At 47.9% G+C, this 16216-nt stretch overlaps 1 protein-coding gene across 2 annotated transcripts in view; it reads right to left on the bottom strand.

The window, feature by feature from the left end:
- The window catches only part of DIS3L2 (DIS3 like 3'-5' exoribonuclease 2), an 879376-nt gene that overhangs the window by 183073 nt on the left and 680087 nt on the right, over window positions 1-16216 (bottom strand). For both annotated transcript variants that reach the window (XM_078666543.1, XM_078666544.1), the window contains one exon: window positions 15920-15999. In XM_078666543.1, the coding sequence (XP_078522669.1) occupies window positions 15920-15999 (80 nt within the window). The remainder of the gene's footprint in view (window positions 1-15919; window positions 16000-16216) is intronic.

Genomic DNA, 16216 nt, shown 5'->3' with positions numbered 1-16216 from the left:
TACATCTGCTCGACAATCTACCAAGCTCTGAACCTCTGCGGGAGAGAGGACAGACTGATGAGGGGTGAGCACCGCGTATTTATCCCGTCAAGTAGAACCCATTACAGCTCCACGAAACTTCACTCACTTGGCGAACTCTGTCCTTTTGCAGACGTCATCACCAGTTGTGGGCAAACCTGGTGCCAGAACAGTTAAGCGAGAAGAAACACTGCTCTCCAAACCGCAGCTGGCAGGTCCCCTGGTCTTCCTCACCCTTCAACGGGTTGCTTAACTCGATTATGGATTCTCACCTTCTGGTGCATCAGCAGGGTTTCACGCAAACATCTGAAGATCAGAATTTTGTTTGACTCAATCGCTATCTTTTGTGCTTCTGCTGCATGCTCACAAACTCGCTTTAGCGGTGAGTGTTGTGTACAGATCTGCAGAGTTGTGGGAGGACAGCAGGATGGGGAGGACTTGAAGATCAACCATGGTGAACTACAGCACTGAAAACAATTGGTGGACATCTACAAGTCAAGAGGACTGAGCAATGAGTCTCCGGTCCAGCCATACATGCAGTAGTTCTAAACAGAGAAGTAGCGGAGAAGAGTCTGTGTAAACGAAGGGTACGGTCACCGTGGCCACAGTGGTCAACTTTCTGAAGTTTGTTAGGTTTTATCCATCTGAGGAAACCAGAAAACGCAACTTTCCCGAGTCTTGTAGACCATAGTCCAACATGGCAGGCCTACTGTAACCGGAGAGCAGACATCTTTAGTGGTACAAATAAAGCTCTAATCTGAGCCTCGTCTTGGGCAAGGACTTGCCCCTTCTCAGCTTCGTGAATGCTCCACATTTGAATGTACCTGGTTAGGATGGAAGCCGCCTGTAGTTTCACCTCATCAGGCCATAATTGTAGTTTCGGCCATTAGCTCTAGGCTGGTCTACAATAACACCATTTATACCTATTGATCATGCTTCAGAAGGCACACAACTCTGGAGTTAGGCTAATATAGAGGGTGGAAAGGAAATGGTGTTTGAGAAGTCAAAAACACACTGCCCTCACACTGGCGAAGAGAGCCTAGAGAAATGACGGGGAGAAGCCCGTGTGTGCCCACTAAAAACATGTGGGTAACGGGCACGACACACTGCATGGAGGCAGACCGAGTGTTGTATGACGCAAGGGGATGCCCACAAAAGGTCGTTGAGGTGTGGGGAGTTCAATATGCCACTGTGTACTTGACAGGGACAAGCGGGTGAGTCCCCACCACTGAGAACTGACGCACACACCAAAAGGGTGGGTATGGAATGGTGAGAGACCTGGGTTGCCCCCTCTGACAGAGCTGTTAACTGCAGACACCCACCACATTGGGAAAAGTAATGATTACTGTGCAATTGTTGGTAGATTGTGACCCTTCCTGGAAAAAGTACTGTATCACAAGTGGTAACAATATATTATCAGTGATGGACAGTTATGGGTTGTTTCTAAACCAAAAAATGATAATAAAAACAGCAAAAAAAAGCCTTTGCTGCCAGCATCAAGTAGAAGATGACCGGCTTGGTCTTCGAATACCTCACTAAAGCACTCCCTCCAAATATGTACAGAAGACCCATGTGCCCACGGGTGCAGCAGACGTGCTCGGTGTATCGCTAAGGAAGCTCTCCCTTTCACGAGCTGCTCCATCGGCTTGGCTTCCTCCTACCTAAACTATGCTAATGGACGGCATGTCAATGCTGCGGTCAATGTTCTCCAGAGATCCCCAGGGATCCGGTACGTAGCCGCCCAAAAGATTTTACACCTCTTTCTCCATGATTACGTCATTCCAGCTCTTTAAGCTCCACACTCTTTGCCTCTTGTTTTCCAGGCACTGCACTGGCCTATCCTACACCCAAGAACAATCCCCTATTACCCAAGCAGGACCTCACAGCCACATCGCCGCCATGATTAGAAAGGCCTGCACGGGCGGGACATCTTTTGGGGTACAGAAAACCAGACTCTGGAAAACTCCCAGAAGGAACAGAAGACCAGGACAATGACACAGAGCTCCAAGGAGCAGCAAACAACTGTTTCATCCAACCAAGCACAGCCACAACATAGGGCGGCGTATAAGTACTCCGGCGACGTCATCCCGACGACGGACGCGGAGCCGCAGACGACGCCTACTGACGCGCAAGGGTACAGCTACGCAAAAGTTTCCGGATCCAGTCTGACGCCTGGGGGTATTCTAAGGTAAGGAATCTAATACTAACCTGTTTCTTTCAGATGCTTCAAATATTTGCCCACCAAAAGATAGTAACTGCAGTGCAGTTCTATCTTCCTTCTACTCTTCTGCATCACAGACCGGTTGAAGCGCATCAACCTGGGTAGCGTCCTACCCAACCACCCTGAACAGCGTTTTAGGACCATGACAGTAGTAGAGAGTGCTACGCAAGTACTACAATACAATCTAAAAGTGGCAAAGCATTTGCGGTCCAAGGGACTACAATTTGGAATTAACTACGATTGGCCTTTCTGAAAAACTAACCAATTAAGCTATTTTCTAAAAGCACATGGGGTTTCTGATGGCTGAGGAACTGTACTGTGAGCAGGACCCAGCCTCTAGGGGCCCTGTGGATGGGTGCATTTTTCGTTATAGGTCTGCATAACCAGTCATTATCGTTGCTTCAACGATGATGGATTATACCCAGATCTGTGACTGAGGATGAGTTTCTGAAAAGGTTGAGCGCTCCGTCCATCATCTTCTTGTGTTTGTTTTGTTAGCCCTAAGTTGGCAGGTTATGCTCAGACGTGGGTCCCTTGTTCACTTTGCCAATAGATTCAAGCCAGCCTGGCTGATGAGGGATTTACCCCGAAACTGGTCCCAGGATGCTTGTTTCCGGTCCAGGGAAGGCATGGCTTGGCAGTTCGGGCTGGACTGTTCCCATGAGGCACAGGGTCAGACTGATTTGCACATGGCTGGGTCTGAACTGGGGTGGCAAAGTGGCTAAAGAACAATGATGGATTCAACCCAGATCTGTGACTGGGGGTGAGTTTCTGAAATGTTTGAGCGTTCCGTCCATCATCTCCTTGTGTTTACTTTGTTCGGCCGCTTTGAAAAGTGCCTTTAAAAATAGCCTATTCAAGGTCTTGCGGTTTTGACTGGTCGGTCACCAGTCTTACAAATCTAGTTAAGTTTTTATAGTGGTTGTAGTCCTTCACTGAGGGATTATCCAGAAGCACCTGGTGAGGTTGGAGATGTTGATAGAAGGTCAACTACAAAGGCAATAATGACTTGATGGTAGTGTCCATGGACCTGGTACACAGGATTCCCACCCAGCCCCAGCCTTGCTTCTTTTATCTACAGTCAGCTCACAGGATTTCCTTCCAGGATTGTTGCACAGACTGGACAGGAAGCAATAGATCTGTGGTAGCAAGCAGACTTTACACACGCCCACTTGTACAGGCAAATCCCCTGGTGATTTCACTTCTACACCACCTCTTATATTTCTGACATAATGTGTTCAAAGTTTCTTTTTCCAAGAGCTGATGCTTGCTGTGGAGCTGATAACCACAGGGGACGTTTACGCTGAAAGTCCAAGGTTTGCAGTGATTTCAGACAAGGAAACAATAGTTGAGAAATTCAAAACCAACCAGCTTTCCAACTCTACAATTAGCTTCCCTATCGGTACAAAAAATTACATCATAAAAAGATGATAAAAAAAGGAAAAACAGTGACATAATGGGGAAGCTGTAAGTGACTAGACTTTGTTAAACAATGACAGGAACAGCTTGAGCTTGCACGATCAGTACAACCTTTGCACCCACCATGACTTCACCACGTGCACCTTGAGATCTGACAGACCATCATTCACCAAGAGCACCGCCCGATGGGCGGACACGCATCAGAGCAGCATGTACCTGCCCAGGGGTACCATTGACCCAGAAAACCGACTGTCGGCTACGCAACAAAAGCACCACCAAGGCACAATGACCGAATGGTTTGCAATTGTGTGGGTTTGCTAAGTGTGTTTGCAAACAGGGGAGTAACTAACATTAATGCAGTGGCACCGGAGCCCCGCGGGGCGCATTGGGCCCTGACAATAGCTGTATATACGACCCAAACAGCACTCAAAGGGGCCATTGTTCTTGCTTGCACCAGGGCCCATGGCATCCTTGCTATGCTACTGCTTGGAAAGACCTAGAGACCTCCCATCACCGCTGCAGGGAACGCTTAGAGTAACAGTGGCACGCCCCGTCTGCGATGCATGTGGCGCTTTCGGTCTGTTACACTGAGCACCGGTTGTAGAATTGTTTGCCGAACAAGCACAGTGTACGGTGACACGCTGTGTGGTAACGGCAGTGCAATGTTTAGAAAGTGAAATCTTTAAGAGAATAGGAAACAAATTTTACAAGAGTAGGATGGAAAAAAAGCGAGCCCAACACAAACAATTCATCGGATGAACACAGTTGGCACCCACCAAGCTGGGATTTCCAGGAAAGCTTTCAGCAGGTGCAGACAAAGCAAGCCCTTCCATATAAGTCGGCTAACTACCAGTTTCACTTGCAATGTCCATGATCGGGCCTGTTACGTGTGCCCAGGAACTGGCATCATATTTTTATTTATTTATTTGAAAGATTTTATGTAGCGCTGGCTAGACCCGGAGGTATCAGAGCGCTTTACACGAGTATCAGACCATCGTTGAAGGATACAATATTACAAAGTTTACACAGTTTTAAAGCATAGCTACATAGTTCATGTTAGGTCGAGACAAACAATAAGGACATATATGTAAGGGAAAAAGCAGGCAAAGGGAGAGATTCAGGGGAGAGGGGGTAGGCGCAGGGGAAGCAGACAGACAATGAAGGAGGGAAAGTGGAGGGAGAGGGTGAGACACAGCATGAAAGAGGAGGGGGAGGGTGACGGGGCACAAACCGGTAGACGAGCGAGTCAGAGCTGCGTCCAAAGTCCAGTAAGCTGTGATCCCAGGGGAAGTGGTATCATTCCCCCATCTCCGTTGCGAGAGGCTCCCTTTACACAGTGCACTCTCTCAGAGGGGTCTCTGAGACTCCAAGGCCTACCTACTGGATCCTCCCCCAAAAAGGGGAGAGGGAGTGCTTTGGCAAGGGGTGCCATACCATACCTCAGCTGTGAGTGGCTCCCTTGGCGCTGTGGACTCTCTAAGAGCCATGCCCTGTGACATACACTTATAGGGCATAAATGTACCCCGCTATCACCACCTAGAGTGAAAACTAATCTTAAATAGGATTTATATCACTTTGGAGTGGATTCCTGGATTCAGAGCATCAGATCTATGCCCCACAGAGGACTCCTTCCAAATGCGGAGCAATCACACACATCCGCCATTTTAATGAGAACAAGCGTGACTGCGCAGCGTAAACAAAATGGTGGAGCTTCACCTGCCCACAGAAGCAAAGCAAGCAGGCATGTCTTGCCTCAGTGGTCTATTTACATGGTCCGTTTGTCTCCTAAAAATTGTTTTCGTGGTTATTGACATAAAATTTACTTGCTTACAGCTTGATTTGTTAACGTATCTCGCGATCTTCACAGAAAGATTATATTTGTGTCATCTCAAATTGTTGCTTATCAGGTGGGACATGGTATAAATCCCATATGGGTCAGGTCATGTCCACCCATCCGTATCCAAGTACAGCAGAGGTACCAAAAGAAAGGACAGTTGTCCTTTTCAGTCCTGCTCCTAAAAAACCAAGGCTCCCAAACAAGACAAGTCTTAAAGAGGTACTAAAGATGGTTTGGACAAACATTGGTGAGAGCGATTTTCTCTTGAAAAGTCGAAAAGGTTTCCCACTGCTCAGGGCAAAAGTCGACTTTTTTGACATTTTCTATAAATGTAGTGACCGGCCCACCATTACGAATGTGAGTCGTAAGACCTCGTGCGTCATTCCCAGGATGCCACAAGGTTTCTCAGTGCTGCCCTGGAGATGCTGGTACTAAAGGAGAGGTCTTTAAATGGGGAACAGTGAAAACAAAAAAAAACTAACCTGGAAATAATAAACAATAAAAGAATCTGCCACTGCTCAAAGGCTAGTTTAACCTTATAAAACAAGGCTGACAAGTAGAACAATGAGCTCAGCTATTCTTACAAGCAAAATGCAAGCCAAAAGCAAGTCTAATTCAGGCTGGCTCGCAATCCACAGACAGAAAAGGTCTATAAAAAAAGGTGAAAAAAACAACCATAATGTCATGAACACTGCTTGAACGAGGACATTTCTGTATAGTTTTCAAAACGCTGCAACTATTCAAGGAGTGTACGCAAGAGAAATACCCAAATGGACATTTTAAGGCTATAATGAGGACCACGGCGATAGTTTCTTACTAAGACAGTTCCCAAATCTGTAATAAATGAAAGTGATTCCAGAATGGTGCAGAAACTCTTCAAACAATACTGCACAGAAAGCCACCAGCATCCAGCCATTCATCCAAATTGCTGCAGGAGATACTGAACCACAGTCCACCTTACTGGGGCCCACCAAAGGCTTCTCAATCAATCATTTGTAAAGCGCACTAAATACCCGCAAGGGTCTCAAGGCGCGGGGGGGCGACTGATCGAACAGCCAAGTCTTGAGTATCCTCCTGAAGGTCAGCAGGTCTTGGGTCTGCCGTAGGCTCAGTGGGAGGGTGTTCCAGGTCTTGGTGGCGAGGTGGAAGAAGGATCTCCCACCGGTGGTTGTTCTTCGGATGCGAGTGGCGAGTGAGAGGTCGGCAGAGCATAGCTGGTGGTTGGGGATGTAGAAGGAGAGCCATCTGTTGAGGTAGGCTGGGCCGGTCTTGTGGAGTGCCTTGTGTGGGTGGATGAGGAGCTTGAAGGATATCCTCTTGTTGACGGGGAGCCAGTGCAGGTTTCTCAGGTGGGGGGTGATGTGGCCGTGGCGTGGTACTTCAAGGATCAGTCGTGCCGAGGCGTTTTGGATGCGTTGTGGTCGTTTGATGAGCTTGGTCGGGGGTCCCGCGTAGAGGGCATTTCCATAGTAGTGTCTGCTGCTGACGAGGGCCTGAGTGACTGTCTTTCTTGTATCTGTTGGGATCCATCTGTAGATCTTGCAGAGCATGCGGAGGGTGTTGAAGCAGGAGGAGGAGACGGCGTTGACTTGCTTGGTCATTGAGAGGATTGAGTCGAGGATGATTCCCAGGTTGCGTGCGTGGTCGGTGGGTGTCGGGGCTGCCCCCAGTGCCGTCGGCCACCAGGAGTGGTCCCAGGCTGAAGGGTCTGGGTCGCCTGGCAGCCGGACGAGTCTCGCAAAGGGGCTGCATGAATCGCCCAGGCTTCTAGGCACTTCAGAGTCTGTTCCACTCTCCAGTAAGAGGAGGGATGGACGCTGGCCCTTCTGTACCCTGGAGAAAGAGGGTACCCTCTTCTCATCAGAGGCTGCCACATGAACTATCTTGGCACACAGAGTGGAGGACCGTCTTTAGCTCTAGTATTTGTCCACTGATTCCTCGATACAACGGCAGCAGAAGCCTGGCAACAAAGTATATCTAATTTGCCTCTGACTACTGCGCCTATTAGCTTTTCCTTGCACCTGAGGCGGAAGCCGGGTGATAGCCTGCTAACATCCTTTTAAAAAGCACTGTCTCTGTCAGTCTGTTTTGCGCCGAATCTGTGTATTTTAACCATATTTTTTGTTGTTGAAAGCACATACCGCATGCACTGCGCCCCTCTCCTCTTGCTCACAGACGATTAGGTTCTGTGGCCGGAGACGCGTGATCACCCCCCCCCCCCCCCCCCCCAGGTTTCAGGACTTAGAACTACAAGTCCCAGCACCCTGCGCTCTCAAAGGGACTACAAAAGGAGATGGCTACCACTTCGCGCAGCGAACGCGATCAGCGAGCGCGCCATAGCCGCGCCGGAGTTGAGCCAGAGTCTAGCCCGTCTTCGCTCGTCAGCGTCTCGGAGGCGGATGGCGTGGCTGGAGGGGCTGGACCTAGGCTCTTTTATTCGGCGTCAGATCTTCTTTCTTTTAGGAAAGGTATGAATGCGTGTCACGTGGTCTTTCCAGGGCGATGCAGAGGCAAACGCCGATGTCCGGGATGCGGATGGTTACCAGGCAATTTCCAGGCGCTCGAGGCTTCCAGCCCTAAGACCAATGTGAACTATAGATGCCTCTTACTTAATATTCGCTCTTTGAGCAGGCATGCTCTTGATATCTTCAATATTTACAACAAGGGGTGGTGAGGGACAGAGTCTCTGAATTAAGCAGAATACTCTCACCCAGTCAAGAGATCAGGGCTAGATCCAACACCGTTTTTTAGCTCATTGCACCATCCCAGTTTCAGAACCTGGCTGTATGCAAATTAGTCTGTCCCTGGCCCACTGCATCATGGGAACAGGGCAGACCAGACTACAAAAGCCAATTCTTACACTGGGAAGGAAACAAGCTTCCGGGGAACGGTTTCTGGCATTACAGCCGTCTTCGGCCCGGCTTGCTTGAATCCTGATGGTGCAATGAGCAAGGGACTCATGTCTGAGTATACCCTTCCACGCTTAGGGTGGACAAAAATATTTACAACAAGGGGTGGTGAGGGACAGAGTCTCTGAATTAAGCAGAATACTCTCACCCAGTCAAGAGATCAGGGCTAGATCCAACACCGTTTTTTAGCTCATTGCACCATCCCAGTTTCAGAACCTGGCTGTATGCAAATTAGTCTGTCCCTGGCCCAGTGCATCATGGGAACACGGCAGACCAGACTACAAAAGCCAATTCTTACACTGGGAAGGAAACAAGCTTCCGGGGACCGGTTTCTGGCATTACAGCCGTCTTCGGCCCGGCTTGCTTGAATCCTGATGGTGCAATGAGCAAGGGACTCATGTCTGAGTATACCCTTCCACGCTTAGGGTGGACAAAAATATTTACAACAAGGGGTGGTGAGGGACAGAGTCTCTGAATTAAGCAGAATACTCTCACCCAGTCAAGAGATCAGGGCTAGATCCAACACCGTTTTTTAGCTCATTGCACCATCCCAGTTTCAGAACCTGGCTGTATGCAAATTAGTCTGTCCCTGGCCCAGTGCATCATGGGAACAGGGCAGACCAGACTACAAAAGCAAATTCTTACACTGGGAAGGAAACAAGCTTCCGGGGACCGGTTTCTGGCATTAAAGCCGTCTTCGGCCCGGCTTGCTTGAATCCTGATGGTGCAATGAGCAAGGGACTCATGTCTGAGTATACCCTTCCACGCTTAGGGTGGACAAAAATATTTACAACAAGGGGTGGTGGGGGACAGAGTCTCTGAATTAAGCAGAATACTCTCACCCAGTCAAGAGATCAGGGCTAGATCCAACACCGTTTTTTAGCTCATTGCACCATCCCAGTTTCAGAACCTGGCTGTATGCAAATTAGTCTGTCCCTGGCCCAGTGCATCATGGGAACAGGGCAGACCAGACTACAAAAGCCAATTCTTACACTGGGAAGGAAACAAGCTTCCGGGGACCGGTTTCTGGCATTAAAGCCGTCTTTGGCCCGGCTTGCTTGAATCCTGATGGTGCAATGAGCAAGGGACTCATGTCTGAGTATACCCTTCCACGCTTAGGGTGGACAAAAATATTTACAACAAGGGGTGGTGAGGGACAGAGTCTCTGAATTAAGCAGAATACTCTCACCCAGTCAAGAGATCAGGGCTAGGGTCAGACTAATTTGCATGTAGCCAGGTTCTGAGCTGGGATGGTGCAGTGAGCTAAAAAACGGTGATGGATCAAGCCCTGATCTTTTGACTGGGTAGGAGTGTTCTGCTTACTTCAGATACTCTGTCCATCACCACCCCCTTTATGAATTCTTTTGGCCACCATAAGTGTGGAAGGGTATGCTCCGATGTGAGTCCCTTGCTCACTGCACCATCAGGATTCAAGCAAGCCGGGCCGAAGACGGCTGTAATGCCAGAAACCGGTCCCCGGAAGCTTGTTTCCTTTCCAGTAAAGAATTGGCTTGGTAGTTTGGTCTGCCCTGTTCCCATGATGCACTGGGCCAGGGTCAGACTAATTTGCATGTAGCCAGGTTCTGAGCTGGGATGGTGCAGTGAGCTAAAAAACGGTGATGGATCAAGCCCTGATCTTTTGACTGGGTAGGAGTGTTCTGCTTAATTCAGATACTCTGTCCATCACCACCCCCTTTATGAATCTTGATATCTTCAAGCTCTTAACTGTTGAAAAACCGGTTTGTCTAATGCTTACGGAAACGTGGCTAGGAGAGTCCTCCAACCCTGATATTGCGACTGCTATCCCTCCTGATTATGTGATCTTTAGACACGATAGATTAGTCGGGAGGGGTGGAGGGGTGGCGATTGTGGTCCGGAGATCTGCCACATGTGTGATTATCCCTATGGAGCCCATTTCTGGCTGTGAATCCCTGGCCTTTTCTATAGCTCTATCTCCCCATCAATCCTTTTCCGGACTCCTGATTTACAGACCACCAGGTCAGCGGGGGTCCTTCTATGAGGAGCTGCAGGTGTTAACTTCGACGCTTTGTCTAACGGCAGAACACTGTGTTGTGCTTGGGGACTTTAACATACATATGGATGCAGGGATGGACGGTGACACGATTAAACTCAATGATGTCACCGCCCCCCTGGGCCTTATCCCCCACTTATCTGTTCCGACTCATAATAGAGGCCACACCCTTGATCAGGTGTTTTCCACCATTCCACTGGTTATGACCAGCCCCGTTCCTGTCCTCTGGTCAGACCATTTTCTGATTAGTTTTCAGATTCTGGGTATCAGCAAATCCCCCTGCGCAACGTCAAGTCATCCTAGGCAGACTAGTCGGGCATACCATCGGGTGACCCCTGAAAGTCTGGCCCGGGCCTGTTTGGATCATCCCTGTCCTTTATCAGGTGATCCAGAGAGGGATCTTGATCTACTACAGAAGTGGCTAGGGGAGCGATTAGACGAATTAGCTCGGCCGATTGTCCCCCGGACAACCGCCAGGCGGACCTCTGCTCCTTGGTTCACGGAGGCTCTTGCGCTGTCCCGGCGCAATTGCAAGGTTGCAGAGAGGCTCTGGCGCCAGCAGTATGACCCGGAGGCCAAGGTTGCGTATAGGGCTATTATTAAGGTCTATCATGCGGACATTTTGGCCGAAAAGAAGAACTACTTCTCCACAAGAATTGAGACTGCTTCAAGTTCTTGCAGGGAAATCTTCACTATAGTGAAGGAGTTTATAACTCCTAAGGCTAATGCGTCGCATCATGAGTTTTCTGAGCCATGGGGGAGCTCGTTGGCTAGCTTTTTCACCACTAAGATCAAGCTGATATAAGACTCTTTTCCTTCCATAGGCCCTTGTGTTGTTACCATCCCGAGGGACCAGCTGAATTCGACAGCTGGATCTGGACCCTTTCTCTCGGAGTTCCCATCTCTCTCCGACTCTGTTTCTCTGGACCTCCTTGCTAAGCTCAAATCAGGCTCACCCTCTGACCCCTGCCCTGCTAAATTTCTGGCTAGGGTAGCGGAGGCTCTGAACCCGCTGATTAATCCCATTCTTAATCTGTCACTGACCAGTGGTGTGGTTCCTGCGGTTTGGAAACAGGCGATGGTTGTTCCACTTCTTAAAAAATCAGGCCTTGACCCCGAGCTCCATGCCAATTATAGGCCGATTTCCCTCCTGCCTGCTCTCGCAAAGACAGCGGAAAAGCACGTACATACTGTGCTTTCCACTTTTCTTGAAACCCATAGCTTGCTGCACTCCACCCAGTCGGGCTTTCGATCTAACCTAAGTACCGAGACGGCACTTCTGGAGGTCAATGAGGCCATCAAGGAAGTGCTGGATGCAGGAGGAAGGGCCATGTTGGTCATGTTAGACCTGTCGGCGGCTTTCGACACCGTGCCTCATGAGGGTCTCCTCAGCAGGCTCCATGAGATCGGTCTGAGAGGGACGGTGCTGAGCTGGTTTCGATCTTATTTAGCTGGTCGCTGGCAGGTGGTCTGGGCCCCCCATACTCAGCCGAAGTACCGCCTTTGGAGGTCGGAGTCCCGCAGGTTTCGGTGCTGAGCCCGACTCGGTTTAATATCTTTATGACCCCTTTGGCGGTGCTGGCGGAGTCTTTCGGGGCTCAGATCGTGTCATACGCCGATGACACCCAGCTCCTTTTCTCTTGTAGTAAGGGGGTTGAGTTTGACGGAGAGAGCATCCGTGGGTGTCTTGGGGCTGTTTTCGAATGGTTTCAGCGAAACAGCCTCAAGTGCAACCCAGAGAAATCAGAGGTGCTTTTCTTCGGGTGTCAGGCTGACCCGAGCTGGCAGGATTGGTGGCCTGTGAACATGTTCCCTCCTGCATCTTCCTCTCTGGTTGCTAAGAACCTGGGGGTCAAAATTGACAACGGCCTATCACTTAAGTCCCAGATCCTTTGGCTGACTGGCACTTGCTATGGCCTCCTCAAAATGTTACACAAGTTCCTTCCCCTGCTCCCGCTAGCGCATAGGAAGACTACTGTCCAAGCTCTTATTTATTCTAGGTTGGACTAATCAAATGTTTTATATTTGGGTCTCCCTGATTATCTACTTCAAAGACTCCAGGTGGTCCAAAACTCGGCGGCACGGGCGATTTTTGGCCTACCGAGAGCCTCTGATCTTTTACACTCCCTACACTGGTTGCCTATTCGGAAGCGGATTGTTTTTAAAACACTGACGCTGGCGCATAAGGCACTCCATGCTGTGGGAGCTGAGTATATTCAGAAGCGTCTTGCCTTCGACAAACCAATGAGATCCCTTAGATCGGAATCTCTTGGTCTGGCCAATGTTCCTACTGTTAGGAAAGCAAGGATGGGGGGACGCTCCTTCAAACGCTTGGCTCCCCAGCTATGGAATACCCTTCCTCTGTTACTCCGCTGCACTTCGAACCTGCTGGCCTTCAGAAAGGGTCTGAAGACGTGGCTTTATGGACAGTAATCTGCTTGTTCTTTTCCTTTTTTGCCTGCCCTCTGTAGTCTGTTGTGGGTTAGAAAGCGCCGGGACACTCCTCGGAGTAGCCGAGCACTATATAAGACACCCATAACATTAACATTAACATTAACATTAACACTTGTCGGGTTGTCGTACAAGTCAAATAGTCTTCGTTGAGGTTGTCCGTCCAAGCGGAACAGGAGAGGTCAGTCATTTAGAGCCTGGACAGCAGGCTCTTCTTAAGGATGATAACATCACTACCAGGCAGGTTAATATTTTAATAATTCATTTGTACACAAGAGATAAAACATAGTTTGAAAGGAAACACATATTCGTGGGGTACCATGTTGTGGTAGGATTGATAATTTACATAGGTAGAGAGTCTGGAGGACGGTGAACACCAACATCAGAGATGAGAGGGATATTAAGAAGATGAAATGCGATAGGGTCTTCAGAACAGCTTGTATTTCAGTTCCTTACAACGGCCTTCATGGGAGGGACTGGATTTGCCTGCGGTGACGGTAAGTCCAAGATCCACCAGAGATGGTGGGTTTAAGGGACAAGAATTGTGAAGTTCCAAAGGGCTGAAATGTTTGGAGGTTCAGCAGCAATATATTCTAGGCGGATCCTCAGCATCACCTCAAGAAGTTTGAGCTAGCAGGTTGCACCTGTACCCCCTCAAGTTAGCAGCAAAAATGGTCTGCTACAGGCAATCTAGTTTCAAGCAAGTACCACGCCTTCCAATACGCGGTGTTCCATGCAGAGCCTAGCCGGAGACAACACGACACCTTGATGCCACATATAGTGCTGGTCCATAGACATTAACCCCTTCGATGCTTGTGACGGAACCGTTCCGTCATCAGTCACGGCTGAGCTGTGCTGATGACGGAACGGTTCCGTCACGACCGCACCCTGTTCTGGAATGTCCAGCACAGGGGCGGAATCGGCGCAGCACGGAAGCGGTTAAATATCACAACCAAAGTTAAATGGATTTATCAGTGCCGCTAGTTAAAATCTTAGTGCCGAAAAATTCCACTCGACAGATGGCGATAATCTACACCAACAAATCAAGAGGAAAATTAATAGTACTCGTCTGAGAAAATGAACAAACCCAAGACTCCATTTTAAGGTACTAACAATAGATCGTGAAGTAATATCCAAGTTAAGAGGATGTTGAATGATTCATTAGAAATAATAATTTAATCAGTCCTCTTCACGTTTTTAGCAATTTTTGGTGAAAAATCCGAAAATTACTGCAACGACAACCAAGGCCAAATGAACCAGGCTGCGAAGCAAATAGATTAATTTAGATATGTCATCATATCCCTTCAATAAGGAGAGATAGTTGTATTTATAGCTTAGATTTTTAGCCGGTGCTTGCAAATTGAGAGAGTCCACAGATTAACAAATATTAGAACAATTGTTGAGAAATATTTGAAAATGTTGATTCTAAATAAAATGTGGATACTTGTAAATGATGTTAAAGTGACTGGGATCATGTTTCAAAAAAATGGGGGTGCATTGAAGACCCAGAAATCTCATTTTTTCAAAAAACCTTTTTTTAATAAAAAAGGTCATGTGGAATATGTAATAAATGTAAGACTTAAGATTGAGCAGACACATAGGGTACAGTTATATGTAGAGGGGCAGATGGGTCTTTTGATTAAAATAGTCTGAAAAAGGATGTTGTGAGCTAATGTTTCAGTTTAGCCTTTTCTATAATGAATGTTTTATATTTTTTGATTTAGATTGTTTTTAACATGAAACTATTGTCCTGAAGAAGGTGACGATCTTTTTCACCGAAACACCGCGTCAACAGTTTTTCTTCTTATAACATAAATTGTTTTATTATGTATTGTATTGTTTTTAATAAATATGATGATGTTTTTAATAAACTAATGAAAAGATAACAGATCGTTTGATAAATAATAAAAAAAGATATACAATCCATTCCTTTGCCAACTTTTGCCCTCATTGTACTCTGCTGATCTTATTCATTTAGAAATATATGATATATAAGGGTTATATTCTGTACATGTACATTTGTTAATTTTTTTTGACTCTATGCTATATCCAACATACCGGCTACCAATACAGCAGCTTTAGAATAGATGACCGTTTGAGATTTTTTCCTTATAAAACAAGGAAAAGGGACTCTTGCTTTTGTTGAACACAGTGCTTTTAAAACATCACAAGCGCAGGAAAGATATTACCATCCCCAGGGGAGCAGAAAGACTTCTGAGAGCTAGAACAAGCCAGGATTATGTCCCCTCCAGCCTCGATGGGTGCTAACACAGCCATAATTGGGGTGCAATGGTAATAAACAAAAGAGTGGGGAACCCAATAGACCCTTGGAAGCTTGGGTAATCCTACCTGATAATAATTGGGGTGCAGGCATCTAATGCCAAGACACTTTCCAGTCCGGGTCACACTGCACGATCTAGACTGTAGCTGTAGACTACTTCTACAGCTACGCCTCTGTACAACTAGAGTGAGGTTCTATGGGTAAAAAGTAGCCGCATAATCCAATTAATTCCAGTGGCCCAGACTAAGAATCATCACCACTGTGTCATGGCTAGCATTATACGAGGGTCGCACACCAACATGATACAAATATCCTAAATATGTCACGGAATACAACCCGCATGCAAGCATTTTTACTAAGGGTGTGCACTTCGTTGCAACAGCGCTCAGCATCACTCCATGCTTTGGGCATCAGAGGACCAAGGGACATTAAGGGATACAGGGATGTGGGCTGTGTGATGGGGGACTAAAAAGCCACAAGTTCCAAGCCTCTTCATGTCGCACGGATGCTGACTGCACAAAATCATACGCTACTCGACACATACTAGCAAACTACGGAGAACCACACACTGTGCATAGAACTTGAAGCGTGAAGATGAGAGCTGGCAGCCCCATGGGAGGTACGCCTCTGCTGACAACCTGCTTATCTTTCCAGTTTCCATGTTATTTTTAGGCTGTCAACACTGAAGCGCTTCAACTGCTTCCTACTGTCTGAATCCTTGTTGGGGCGGATTAGCGCAGGGCGGACTTACTTATTGCTGTCGCGGTACTGGTACACGTAGCATCCCTGGGGCATCCCGCTCTCCTTGTCCAACGTGAAGGCCAGCTTCATCTGTAGAGGGAGAGGAGGGAAGAGTTAGCTGAAAGCAGGCAACAGTACAACCACCTCATGTGAACATGCCACGATCCATCCTCAAACGTCCCCGTCTCCATCTGTTCTCCCTTCCACTACTCATTGCATACAATTCCTCATCCCTGGGTCGTCCCTTTCTCCTCCAGCCTTCTCTTTTCCTCCCTGGTACTCTCCTCATCCATGTTCCCCTTCTCCT

The sequence above is a fragment of the Lissotriton helveticus genome, chromosome 11, assembly GCF_964261635.1.
Source record: "Lissotriton helveticus chromosome 11, aLisHel1.1, whole genome shotgun sequence".
Lineage (NCBI taxonomy): Eukaryota > Metazoa > Chordata > Amphibia > Caudata > Salamandridae > Lissotriton > Lissotriton helveticus.
The sequence above is the reverse complement of the archived record's forward strand: the minus strand, read 5'-3'. Positions and strand labels throughout refer to the sequence as shown.